Source organism: Leptodactylus fuscus, chromosome 1 (assembly GCF_031893055.1).
Source record: "Leptodactylus fuscus isolate aLepFus1 chromosome 1, aLepFus1.hap2, whole genome shotgun sequence".
Lineage (NCBI taxonomy): Eukaryota > Metazoa > Chordata > Amphibia > Anura > Leptodactylidae > Leptodactylus > Leptodactylus fuscus.
In genome coordinates this window covers 63,542,527-63,554,195 of record NC_134265.1, presented here as the reverse complement: position 1 = coordinate 63,554,195, position 11,669 = coordinate 63,542,527, and the positions used below count along the sequence as shown (strand labels likewise).

The window sequence follows — 11,669 nt, the reverse complement described above, 5'->3', positions numbered from 1 at the left end:
CTATTCCAGAAGGGGGGGCGGGGGGGCGGAGGAGCGGAATAACAGGAGCTCCTGCCGCTGCTGGCTTCATGCAGGGCAGGAGCATAGCGATGTTGCAGGCATCTGTGCCGGCATCTGTGCCAGCGTCTACACTCCCCGGCATCCGCCTCTCTATTACAGCGGATGCCGGGTCTGTATTCACATATGCAAAGCCAACGGCGAGATGCCGCTGGCCCTGCGTGCACGCTCATAGATAGTGAGACCAGTCTAGCCTTCACAATGCCAATACAGACCTGGCATCCGCTGTAATAGAGAGAGGCGGATGCCGGGTCTGTATTCGCATTGTGAAGGCTAGACTGGTCTCACTATCTATGAGCGTGCACGCAGGGTCAGCGGCATCTCGCCGCTGGCTTTGCATATGTAACCCAGCCCACCAATGACGCAACAAAGCAGGAAGACAGAAGATTTTACAGCAACGAAGACTGGTGAGTATGCGACGTGGGAATACCCCTTTAAGGGTTATATTTTTCTGTCAAGATGGGAATAACCGTAAATCCAGATTACCATGGTGGGACTTACGGAAACTTTCTAGAAGTACTGCTCCACACTGTTTCCATAACTCCCACAGAAGTAAATGAGCGCTACGGAAACAGCAGAGCACAGCCACAGTTTCTGTAGCTTCAGTTACTGAACATTGTAGCGAAATGTGCTATACTATTTCGGTAATTGAACAGAAACAGCATAGATTGGTAATTATTCCTATCCTGACAGCAATTTACAGATATAGGAGTAACACTGTAAGGCCGATGCAATACATCTTTTAATGCAGATTGTCCTGCTGTTCGTGCCTAAAAATGTGCCCCTTACTGCATTTTTTAGACCTGCTTGTCACCTCTTAGACAAGAGCAGAAACACCTTGGCCCAAAAGATTTACTATAATGTAAAATTTTCATGCATGGGACCATGCAAGAGTCACTCCAAATATCGTAATATCGCCTCTTAATAATTCAGGTGTGTCTTGCCCCTGTGTCAACTGTGGCTACACTTTCAATGTGAGTAAAACACCCCCCATACCCCCATTTTCAGGATCAGTGGGGGTCTCAGCAGCTGGAACGCCTCTGTATGTTAAAAATAAATTTATGCAGTTAAAATAAATGGAACCCCATTTGAGTGCCTGAAAACTGAGACCAAAAGAGAACTCTTTTGGCCTCTGTCAGCATACCTAGATCCTATGGGTGTATTTAACGTATATATCCCAAGAGCCTTCCTAATAAATAAGTGAACTATCAGGGAGAATGAATGTGAAAGAGGCTTGGTGCCCAATCAGATGGTGAAAAATAAAGGGAAATAAGGTGGACTTGAATAGGGCATATCATCTTATTGTCTCACCTCGAGATCGAACAAGTACGGTGCTTATTTTTTCAATGTCCTATTTCGATATCCATCTCCCATTTATAGCAACGGGAAGCAAATTCAGGGTGTGAATTTTTTATATTAAATGCTTCAGAAAACTCATGATATTCACAATATTTTCCATACTTCATCCATTCCAGCACTGCTATATACAATCTCCATCGAGTATCTGAAATAATACTGCAGAGATGTATCTTGATAACACATTACCTTCATTTGGACAACTTGCATATCAAGTAAAACCCCTAACTCATTTATATAACACCTGCAGTTAGGAAAACACCTTCTCTGTGGTGTGCACAGGCAGTATATAAGATGTGCTCTGTATAAGCCAGAGTGCAATGAGAGGGAATGCAGCAGATAAACATGACTCTGCATCCAGGAATCTTCAGACATCTTACAGCAGGAGATCTGGGAGCTGATCCTGGTTTTTCCCTGCAAGATCAGATCCCAAACCCCTATATCTATTAATAGACTATATGGCAGAAGGCTTTCTCTTTGTCATACATCTGCAGCATTCTAGCTGGGGCACTTGGCACCTTTACTACTGCTGATCTGAATGCATTAAACCTATAGCGTTACAATAGATCAAGATATGCAAGCAGCTGAAATTCCTGCTCCAGTATATTAAAATAAACAAGTGCAAAAAAATAAAAAAAATAAGGGCACGTCCTGCAAAGTTTTCTAGAAGAAGGGATAAAGGGCTAGGAGGAGTGAAGGTGTCAGAGGCGTGGCGCATGCTCAGTAGGGTTGTTTTTCACAGAGCTCTACATAAAGTGAGCCGGCACACTGCAGACAGTCGTCTTTGTAAGGAGACCACTGAGCTGAGCACTGTGACAGCAGCACTGCTGTTACTTCTCCTACCCACTATCCCCAATGAACTGCCTGCACAGCAAGCACTGACCTGCCTGCAAGGCATAGCAGCAGTGCAATACCAGATCACATTTTATATGAGATCTTAGGTTTTTTGTTTCCCTCCCCATTTCCACCATCACACAGCATCTATTTTTCTACATTTTCTTACAATCATGGTGCTGGGGAAGGTGAAGAGTTTAACCATTAGCTTTGACTGTCTCAATGGCAGCCATGTCCCTGTGTATTCCAGTGGGGACACAGTCTCAGGAAAGGTAAATCTGGAAGTTACTGGGGAGATCAGAGTCAAATCCCTGAAGATCCATGCAAGGGGACATGCCAAAGTGAGGTGGACAGAATCTAGGAATGCTGGATCTAATACTGCCTATACCCAGAACTATACCGAGGAAGTGGAGTATTTTAACCATAAAGACATCCTGATTGGCCATGAAAGAGGTAAGTGCTCAGTATATACACTGTATACAGTCTACACAGTTGCTGCATGCTATAGATCAGTAATGGGCATTGTCTCCTAAGTTATTGTATATGACAAGTGTCATTGGCAGCTTGGAGAGTACATGTGCCAGTAGTGGCATGGCAGGCAGCACAGCTGATGTGCTCTGCTCCAGCCCAACTTTTCTAGATGTATGCAGCAGTTTTATTGTGAAATGGCTGGTTCTCCATAGCTATCTGAGGGTGATGGAGATTGAATGGGAGAAGTCATTGCATGAGGAGGAGGAGGGGGGGGGAAGGAATCATCTTGTTTTTCTGAAGTTTCCAGCAGCCTTTGTTAGAAGCGGTTCAATCCTGTTTTGGGCTAGTGGTGTCAGTGGAGAGAGAGATGTGAGTGGGAGGGGGAGCCTCCTCTCCTCTCTAGGCATTGGTTGTGTGCCTGTCAGGTGGTACCAATGACTTAATATCTTCTTCCACAAGAGAATGGCACACAGAAGGCAACATTTAGCCAAAAATAACAGCCTTGCTGTCTGATCTTCTGTAGCATTTGGTTGATCTTTGCTGCCTGCTTCATTGCTAAAGCCTTGCTGCTTAGTCTTCTATAGGATATTCATTTGTGCTGTCTCTATTCCATTGCGCTGACCTGCTGCTTGCTATAAAATGGTCACATTCATCCATAATTTACAGATCTGTGACTATTACCCCATATTAGCAATATCTAATGTTAATATATATGATTTTCTTATTATTACATGTGCCATGTCTTATGTAGATCATGGTATGGAATCGGTATATTTTGTTACCTACGCATCAGGCTGAATTTACTATTAAAAGCCTGGAAATCTATTAGAATTAAATAGCGGTGGCAAATGCGAATGAGATGATGGGCTATTATTCCACAGTCAAGTGACTGGGTGCAGCAGTGAAGGAGTTAATCTTGTCCCTCTCCTGTTACGTGCGGCTTGGCAGAGCAGCTCTCTCACAAGCTTGGTTATGGGAAAGGAGGGGTAGCGGCTTAAGCCGCACCTAGCTAGCTGTTGATTGGCCGCTGAGCTTTTGTTAGGCTGTTGCTATGGAGATGGCTGTGCGCTGGGATTGGCTGGGGCTGTTGCTTAGGGCACCCGGGAGCAGGTGGCATGAGGTGGGCGTGTCAGTGACGCTGTAGCGGTGGCGCGTTGTGTCAGAGCTCAGACTTGGCGGTCAGTGACGGGTCTGACAGGAATAGCTGGTGGCAATGAGAGAAATGGCTGCAATGTCTCCCATGGACTTCTAGTCACAAAGGGGAGCCGTACAGCACGCACTAGTATAAAAGCACTTTATTTCCGTCACACAAGTGTGGACATGTCCAGGAGAGAGACATAATATACAATAGTCACCATGGAGGCTCTATATACTTCTTGTCACTTATCCCATGGACAGGCCCTATAGTCATTCTCTCCCATAACCAAATATGGCTGCCCACAGAAAACCACTGCTTGTAAATGGAGAAAGCCACACTATAGTGCCATGTGTTCCCTTCCAGGGTCATCTCATGCCAACCCACGTCCATGGCATAGTGCCATGATCAGCAGGAACTCTAAAAATATACTACATGTGTATATAGCACCAACATATTCCGCAGGACATTACCATCAGGAAGGCAGAACATACAAAGGGTGAACACGGATTAGTTTCCAACATGGTGCTCTATAAATTCTCATCCTCTGGGCAAGGCCCAATAATATACAGGGAAATGTTGAGATGAACACCCAACGTTGCATTAAGTGGTCTTATTGTGGAAGATGGCCGCTACATAATATATGGTAGAACTGGAAATCGGTCAGGGGTCATCTAGTTTGGATAAGTTGGGGGGGTTCTTCTCAGAGTATGGCCAGTATGTATCCTATATGGTGGAAGCAAACTTGGTCTGGATAAGGGGGTGGTCTTCTCAAACAATATGGCCAGGATGTATAACATGTGGCGGACCATAAAAGTAGTCACAGGAAGCCTGGTCTGGACAAGGGGGGTGGTCTTTTGGAAAGGCTTCACTGTATGTTACGGTTTGAGGGAAGTAAAGATGAAGGCCCACGGCTATGGGTCTATCTAGGAAACCTGATGAGTGACTGCCCTCGGGTTGAAGTGAATGACCACGTTGGCCATAGTCTTGTGTTTTCTAGCACACGGATACGACCAGTGATTATGGAGGAATGTACAGCCACAGGGGCACGTTGCCTTTGCTAAATCCAGCATGGTCTACAGTAGACCCGGAAGAAGTGGGCGTGCATGACTAGTAGAGTGTAGGCAGAGCTCCAGCAGGTTAGGCTGTGCCTGAGCCCTGTCTCTGCAGAGAGCTACGTCATGTCTATGCATATGAGAGACTGGCTGAGGATCTGCTTGCACCGGTTCAGGCCGGTCCTCTCCTGCTAGAGTCTGTCTGTGATTGACAGCTCAGCACTTGTTTACCACACTGTACTGCTGCTAGTGCTCTTTTCCAGGAGATTGCTGAGCTGGCATTAAGAAAAAAAAAAACAACTTTGCAGCAGAGAAAAGAAAGTGTGGCTTGTTTTTACATTAAATGTAAAAAGATAAAGAATATTAATAAAATTTGTGAGGATTAAACCTGCTACTGTATTGACTGCACCGACAAGTCACTTTTGGACTTCGATAAAGAAAACGTTTAGTTTTTCTTAATTATAAAGCTCCTTTGTCTAATAAAAATATCACTATATAAATCTGGGGATATATTCGATTTTATGACCTACAATGGTAGCTTTTTAAATATTTTAATCAAATAAATTTTTATTTTACCACTTGTGTTCTGCAGTCTACTACACCCCAGAGTCTACACACCCAGAATCCGATATAATATCACTAGTGAATGTGTAAAGGTAGATTATGAAGGTCAAGTTGTTTACTGCAAATACGGACCCCTCCTTAATATCTCAAATGTCTGGGTGGGGTTTGACCTCAATGCCATGGACTAGATTTCATTGTTTCCAAAAGACTATTTAGTTAGTTATTGTATTGTTCCTTCTCTCGGGCTATGTAGGTCAGCGGCTGGGGCAGAACATTTTATTACTAATTAATAAAAATACTTTGTCTGCTAATTTATACAGAAAACTTCTAGTTAGTAACATTCAGACCCAGATTTCACGGAGTTAACCCCCTGTGCTTCAAGAAGTGCCGTTGCCTATAGCTGCCTATTATCTTAAGATATTGTAATACATAAGAAGCTGAATCATGGCCGAAAGTGGAAGCTAACATGCCGGTGTGTTCTTCTCGTTTTTCTAGATGACGATAACTCTGAAGAAGGACTGACCACTATTCAATCAGGACGCCATGAATATGCATTTAGTTTTGAGCTTCCACAGACGTAAGTATCTTCTCGTCTCCTGTTTTTTCTAAGGCCATACCACTCCCTGACATAGAAACTCCCCAGTAATACAATAACAACCTCCACTTAATATGTATGTAAGATACAGAGGAGGCTACTATAGTGGAAATATTTAAAGGGCAAAGGTCTAATTTCTAAAGTCATTATTTCATGACTGGCCAGAATGATTCCTATAAAGGAAAAAAATAAAAAATTGACCCATTTCTGCCAAAATCCCAGCTAATTGTTTAATTTGCTGAACCTGGGCCTCTGCTGCAAGCGGCAATGGGCTGTATTCTTAAGCCTTTAATGGAACACTGTCACTAATTTTGCCTTCCTCTCTTGCGCAGACCACTTGCTACCTCATTTGAAGGCAGACACGGCAGTGTTCGTTATTGGGTAAAAGCAGAATTGCACAGGGCCTGGCTGCTACCAGTAAAATTAAAGAAGGAATTCACCGTGTTTGAACATATAGATATCAACACTCCTTCATTACTGGTAAGGAATTTTGGATTTTATTTTTTTAACCGCAAAATTTCCATATAAGATTGGAATTTTATATTTTGACCCATTCATGTATGTGGTATTACTATAAGCCTATGCAGATACTGCTTTCAGTAGGAATGAAGGAGCCTACTGTTAACCTTTGCCTGGCCAGATTATACAATATACTGTATATTACAATATACATCTGTGAAGAGACTTTGGATTTTTAAAAAAATATTTTATTCTATTCCAATATATTAATGTAATTTTAAAGACTATTTTTGGAATAGATGACCAGTACTATAAGTATATAGTACCACTCCCCCATCTTTAGCAGAGGGAACAATTTTGTAGTACTATGTCCCATGAATATACATAAGTGGGGACTGTAATACTGCCCTACAAAATTTTAGATGCCTCTTCCTGAATACACATCAGCCCACCACAATGGTTTACGTAGTTCTTTTTAATTTACTGATGTAATTTTATTAAAATGAATTTTCTTTTCCTTTGCAGTCACCACAGGCAGGCACAAAAGAGAAAACTCTGTGTTGCTGGTTTTGTACCTCAGGTCCAATATCCTTAAGTGCCAAAATTGAACGGAAGGGCTATACACCAGGTAAGCTTGTAGACAGATGTTTTTTCTTTTTTAATTTTCATTGATATCGGTGGTAATGCCTTGAAGACACCATAGATGGTGAAGTTATTATCCCCTTGGCCACTTGATAGCATAAATGTTAGCATTCCAGATTAAATATGCATCGTTTTGGCTATTAATGTATTACCTTGTCACTGCCGATTCCTTAAAGGCTGCGTTCCTCTTCTTGTAGGTGAATCAATTCAAATCTTCGCAGAGATTGAGAATTGCTCTTCCAGAATGGTTGTGCCTAAGGCAGCCATTTATCAAACACAGACTTTCTATGCCAAAGGGAAAATGAAGGAGGTGAAGCAGCTTGTGGCCAATTTGCGCGGCGAATCCCTTTCTTCTGGAAAAACTGAGACCTGGAATGGCAAACTGCTTAAAATTCCACCTGTGTCCCCCTCAATCATTGACTGCAGCATAATCCGTGTAGAATATTCTCTCATGGTAAGTGGACTGGATAATGCTTAATCTCATTGTAGTTTACATTTATTTTTGTGTAATAGACACTTTGTAAGGATTATTGGTGAGGGGGTGGAGCTTAAACCTTCCTATTCTAGTAATTGGTCCAATGACAGTCTACAAGAGCCCACTAGTATTTATTTGCAATATGGCCAAACAAGTGGTCAAACTTTTGGGTCCCAGCTGGTCCCAGACTTGCGCTAAGCAACCCCTTACTGCATTATTTTCAAATGACTTTACTACTAGGTTCTTAGAATTTTTTTTATTTTTTTTTTGTATAAAGGATTACTCTTAAAGGGGCAGTCCATGCTTTACACTGCTTAGTTTAATGGTATGGCTCTTTCAATTTTATTAATGTCTTTTACTTGTTCTTTTTAGGTATATGTGGATATTCCCGGAGCTATGGACTTATTTCTTAACTTACCTCTGGTCATTGGAACAATTCCTTTGCACCCATTTGGCAGTCGGACATCTAGCGTGAGCAGTCAGTACAGCATGAATAACTGGCTGGGATTAGTTCTGCCAGAGCGACCTGAAGGTAATTTTGCAATACTTTAATCTTCACAGATGTTGCAATCCCCGCATGTACTTCCACGTGCTTATCAATAAGCATGTGCGGATCATGCCGCTACTATTAGAGTACCACAGCATTGCTTAAGTACTAGGATGTTTTTTGTTTTTTTTACAATCTAATATTTATTTTTTTTTTCTGTTTTAGCACCTCCAAGCTATGCAGAAATTGTCACAGAAGAGCAAAGACAGAATATGGTATCATCAAATATTTGTGATAATTTTGAGTTGGCACTTCAAGGACCACTGTTTGCTTATATCCAAGAATTTCGTTACCTGCCTCCCCCTCTTTACTCAGAGGTAAGACCATTTTAGATATAATTTTTATCTTAGTATTATATGGTAGTTTATAGTAGAAACTGGTTTTGTGGTAATATTTCAGTTTTGGTAGTCTCTTAAAATTCTTCTTTTTATTTTTCCTTAGGTTGATCCAAACCCAGATCATCCAGTTGAAGAACATCCTTCTTGTCCATCTCGCTGAAGGAATATGTAATATTCAGCTGACGAGACTTAAGTTAACTGCCGACAATGAGTCATGGCAGCCATAATGAAGACTCACTTTCAGATAATACAGTTTGAGTCTCTCCTTGGAAGCTGCAAACTGAATCAACCTGTGGTCATGATTATGGCGCTTACAGCTTTGTAACACGTTTGTGCTCCATATTTTTGGAAGTCGGACTGCCTTGCTGTTAGCACACAAAGATGCTGCGCTCTTATGGCACACAGTCAAGCAGCACGATGCTCGGTGCGCAGTGAAAAGAGGATCCGGGTTCCTCTAAACACTGAATTACCACACCTTCAACGTGTATGTAGAGCAGCTTGGAATCACTACAGCTTTCCTCCTTAAACTTGGTTGTGTTGTACACACCAAGAAGCAAGCAAAAGAGACAATACAGTGACAGATGCACTAATATTTTTTGTTTTGTTGTAGCCTGGGCTATACATGCTTAGTATTGTCCACTATGGCTGCATGTGCACCATCTTCAGCTTGCATACAGCAATGGATTTCTTTACACCCATCAAATGCCTTCATGCCAGTTTATTGCTGTTATGTTTTGCGGCCTACTGTTGTAGAATAGCAACAATACCAGTGGGTTAGATAAAAATAGAGACGAGAGAGAGAGAAATACAACATGAGGAAATCGGACTTTCTTTAAGATTGTATGCTTAATTTCTATCAAAGACATTTTGCCTTTATACTGTCACCCCAAGCAGGATTTTGTTACAGACTTCCTACAAATCACTTAATCTCAGGAGATTTCATCACTTGCCAAATTTTTGGAATGCTATTTGTGTCTTTTATGTTGCACTTTCCTATGTGGGGAGTTATAAGGTGGTATTAGCTAATATGCACAAGAAAGAGAAACAAAAGGAAAAAAAAATAACTCCTTTTTTTTTTTTTTTTTTTACGCAAGTTAGGGCATTAACTTTTTTTTTTTTTCCCCCCTCTCCTTGTAAAGCACTAGTGGCAAATTTATGTCATTTTATATGGGAATACCTTGTACCTGTTAGCATTTTGTGTACCCGCAAGGCTTAAGCAATGTGTTTGGGCAAGAAAAAAAAAAATCATTTAGTGCATACAGGCACGCGGTCTTTACTTTCTCAGCCCATAAATATTCCCTTTTTGACAAGAAAAATCGTTTACATGACTGGTATAACACTTTACTAATGCACAAAAGTACAAAAAAATATATTTCACAGCACTCAGCAATTTGTTTGAGATTTGGCACATGGTAGTGTTTTTCGTTTTTCTTTTCCCCTCTTGTGCATTTCTATTATCAGTGTTACTGAATCATTTATACACTGCTGTAGTGAAGAAGCAATGTTAATGGGATATTAAATAGCTAATGTATTGTTGCATTCATCACTTTCCCTACAAATAGTCAAACCTAGCACACGTGGGGAGTCCAGTCTGAACAAGACTATCCGCTATAGGAGAAAGTTTCCGCCACTGTGACGTGAATATTAAACCATTACAGTTGCTCTTCTGACAAGGAAGTTAAACTATAAGAACTTGTGACATCCACTATAATCCATGCTTTTTTGCAAGTGTCCTTTCTAAGCTAATTTAGTTAAGAGTTTGTTTAAAAAGAGAAAAAAAAAAAAGAGATTCTTCAACGGTGAAGATATAAAAATTATTAGTCACGTTTAAGTGATTCAGCTGACGTTTGGTTTTCTCTATCTGACATAAGAGGAAATTACAGTAGTTTTGACATGTTCCGCCCCCTCCCCCCATACTTTTTATACTTCCCCCTGATTCTCTATTGTGTTTTAAGTGCTGATTAGTTCTTGTAGAATTGGCATTAAAACATAATATTTTTTTTTTTTTTTTTTTTTTTTTTTGCTTTTCCTCAAAACTATTGTTCCATTTTTCCATAATGTAGAAAATGGGGAACAATTCCTAGGTTGCCTATGAAGCTATAGGCATCATTTATGTCTGAATAGGGTTGACCAATATTAATAGCCACTGCAAATGTATGTGAGGTTTAGCATTAAGGCCACTGGCACTGTATCGCATGAAATGTGGTAAATCTAAAATGCTTCAAAACTTCTGCAAAGTTTGTGAAAATATTTATTTACTCTGTTGTTTAGAGGCATTATTTTTTTTTCTTTTTCTTTTTTTTTTACATGTATTGATCATTTTGTTTTGTTTTTTATAAAAAAAAAAAAAACTGAAAAAAAGTTGGCAAATATAGCCCAGTATTCAAGATGGTTTCCTAACTAGGAACAAATGAATGAATCCAAATTTCTAGAGATATAAAGTGCAATATTATGTGTATGCTTATAGATACTAATCTATGGCTGTTTGTATATTTTCTTTATTTTTATTTTTTTTATTTTTACATTTGTTTTTGGTGCTGAAATTGTTATTGTAAGCTCCAGTTCAAAACAAACTTATGTGGAAAATGTTACATTTTCCTATTGTTCTTCCTTGTTTCAAAAAAATAAAAGTTCATTATTTTTTTTTTTTCTAACAGTGTGTTGGATGACTTATTTCATTAACCCAATATATATTATAAATTACAAGAATGGCCCCTGAGAAAATATTGCACAATGTACACAGACATTTACAGCTGTAGAAAAACATTGTATTCACAGTGAAAGCTCTTTTGTAAGAACCAGCCATTTTGAGTGGTTCTCTAGATATTGGTCTTCTCCAGAAAGATGCTAATATCTTTTGATATAGGGTATTTAGAGAAGTCCCCAAAAAATGTGGTGTTGCAAATCTGGTGGTCTTTTGGAGAGGTTTGACTGTGTATATACAAAAAAAATTAAATAAAATTAGATATTTACATACTTATGTAATATATAAATATGAATCAACCACATGTTGCATCGGGGACAACCTTGACAGGGACTAACCCATATTTTGGGTTGAAATACAGTAGAATACTATGGAATTTCTTCAATCCAGGATCTGAAGAGTGCAGTAATTCTGATAAATCTAGTCACAAAGCTTCT

At 40.1% G+C, this 11,669-nt stretch overlaps 1 protein-coding gene across 1 annotated transcript; it reads left to right on the top strand.

The window, feature by feature from the left end:
* The first annotated feature begins 2,198 nt into the window (after positions 1-2,198).
* ARRDC3 (arrestin domain containing 3) lies at positions 2,199-11,118 on the top strand. The gene is made up of 8 exons (XM_075271424.1): positions 2,199-2,700; positions 5,968-6,049; positions 6,400-6,547; positions 7,052-7,154; positions 7,366-7,622; positions 8,016-8,175; positions 8,356-8,507; positions 8,632-11,118. Exons 1-8 carry the CDS (start codon positions 2,421-2,423, stop codon positions 8,686-8,688), a joined length of 1,239 nt encoding a protein of 412 aa, XP_075127525.1. The 5' UTR covers positions 2,199-2,420; the 3' UTR covers positions 8,689-11,118.
* Positions 11,119-11,669: the final 551 nt, after the last annotated feature.

Excerpts from the sequence above, each read along its gene's own strand:
- ARRDC3 (XM_075271424.1), top strand. The coding sequence starts at position 2,421 with ATGGTGCTGGGGAAGGTGAAGAGTTTAACCATTAGCTTTGACTGTCTC. Across the intron at positions 2,701-5,967 it reads CCTGATTGGCCATGAAAGAG|ATGACGATAACTCTGAAGAA; the intron begins GTAAGTGCTCAG and ends TCGTTTTTCTAG. Across the intron at positions 7,155-7,365 it reads ACGGAAGGGCTATACACCAG|GTGAATCAATTCAAATCTTC; the intron begins GTAAGCTTGTAG and ends CTCTTCTTGTAG.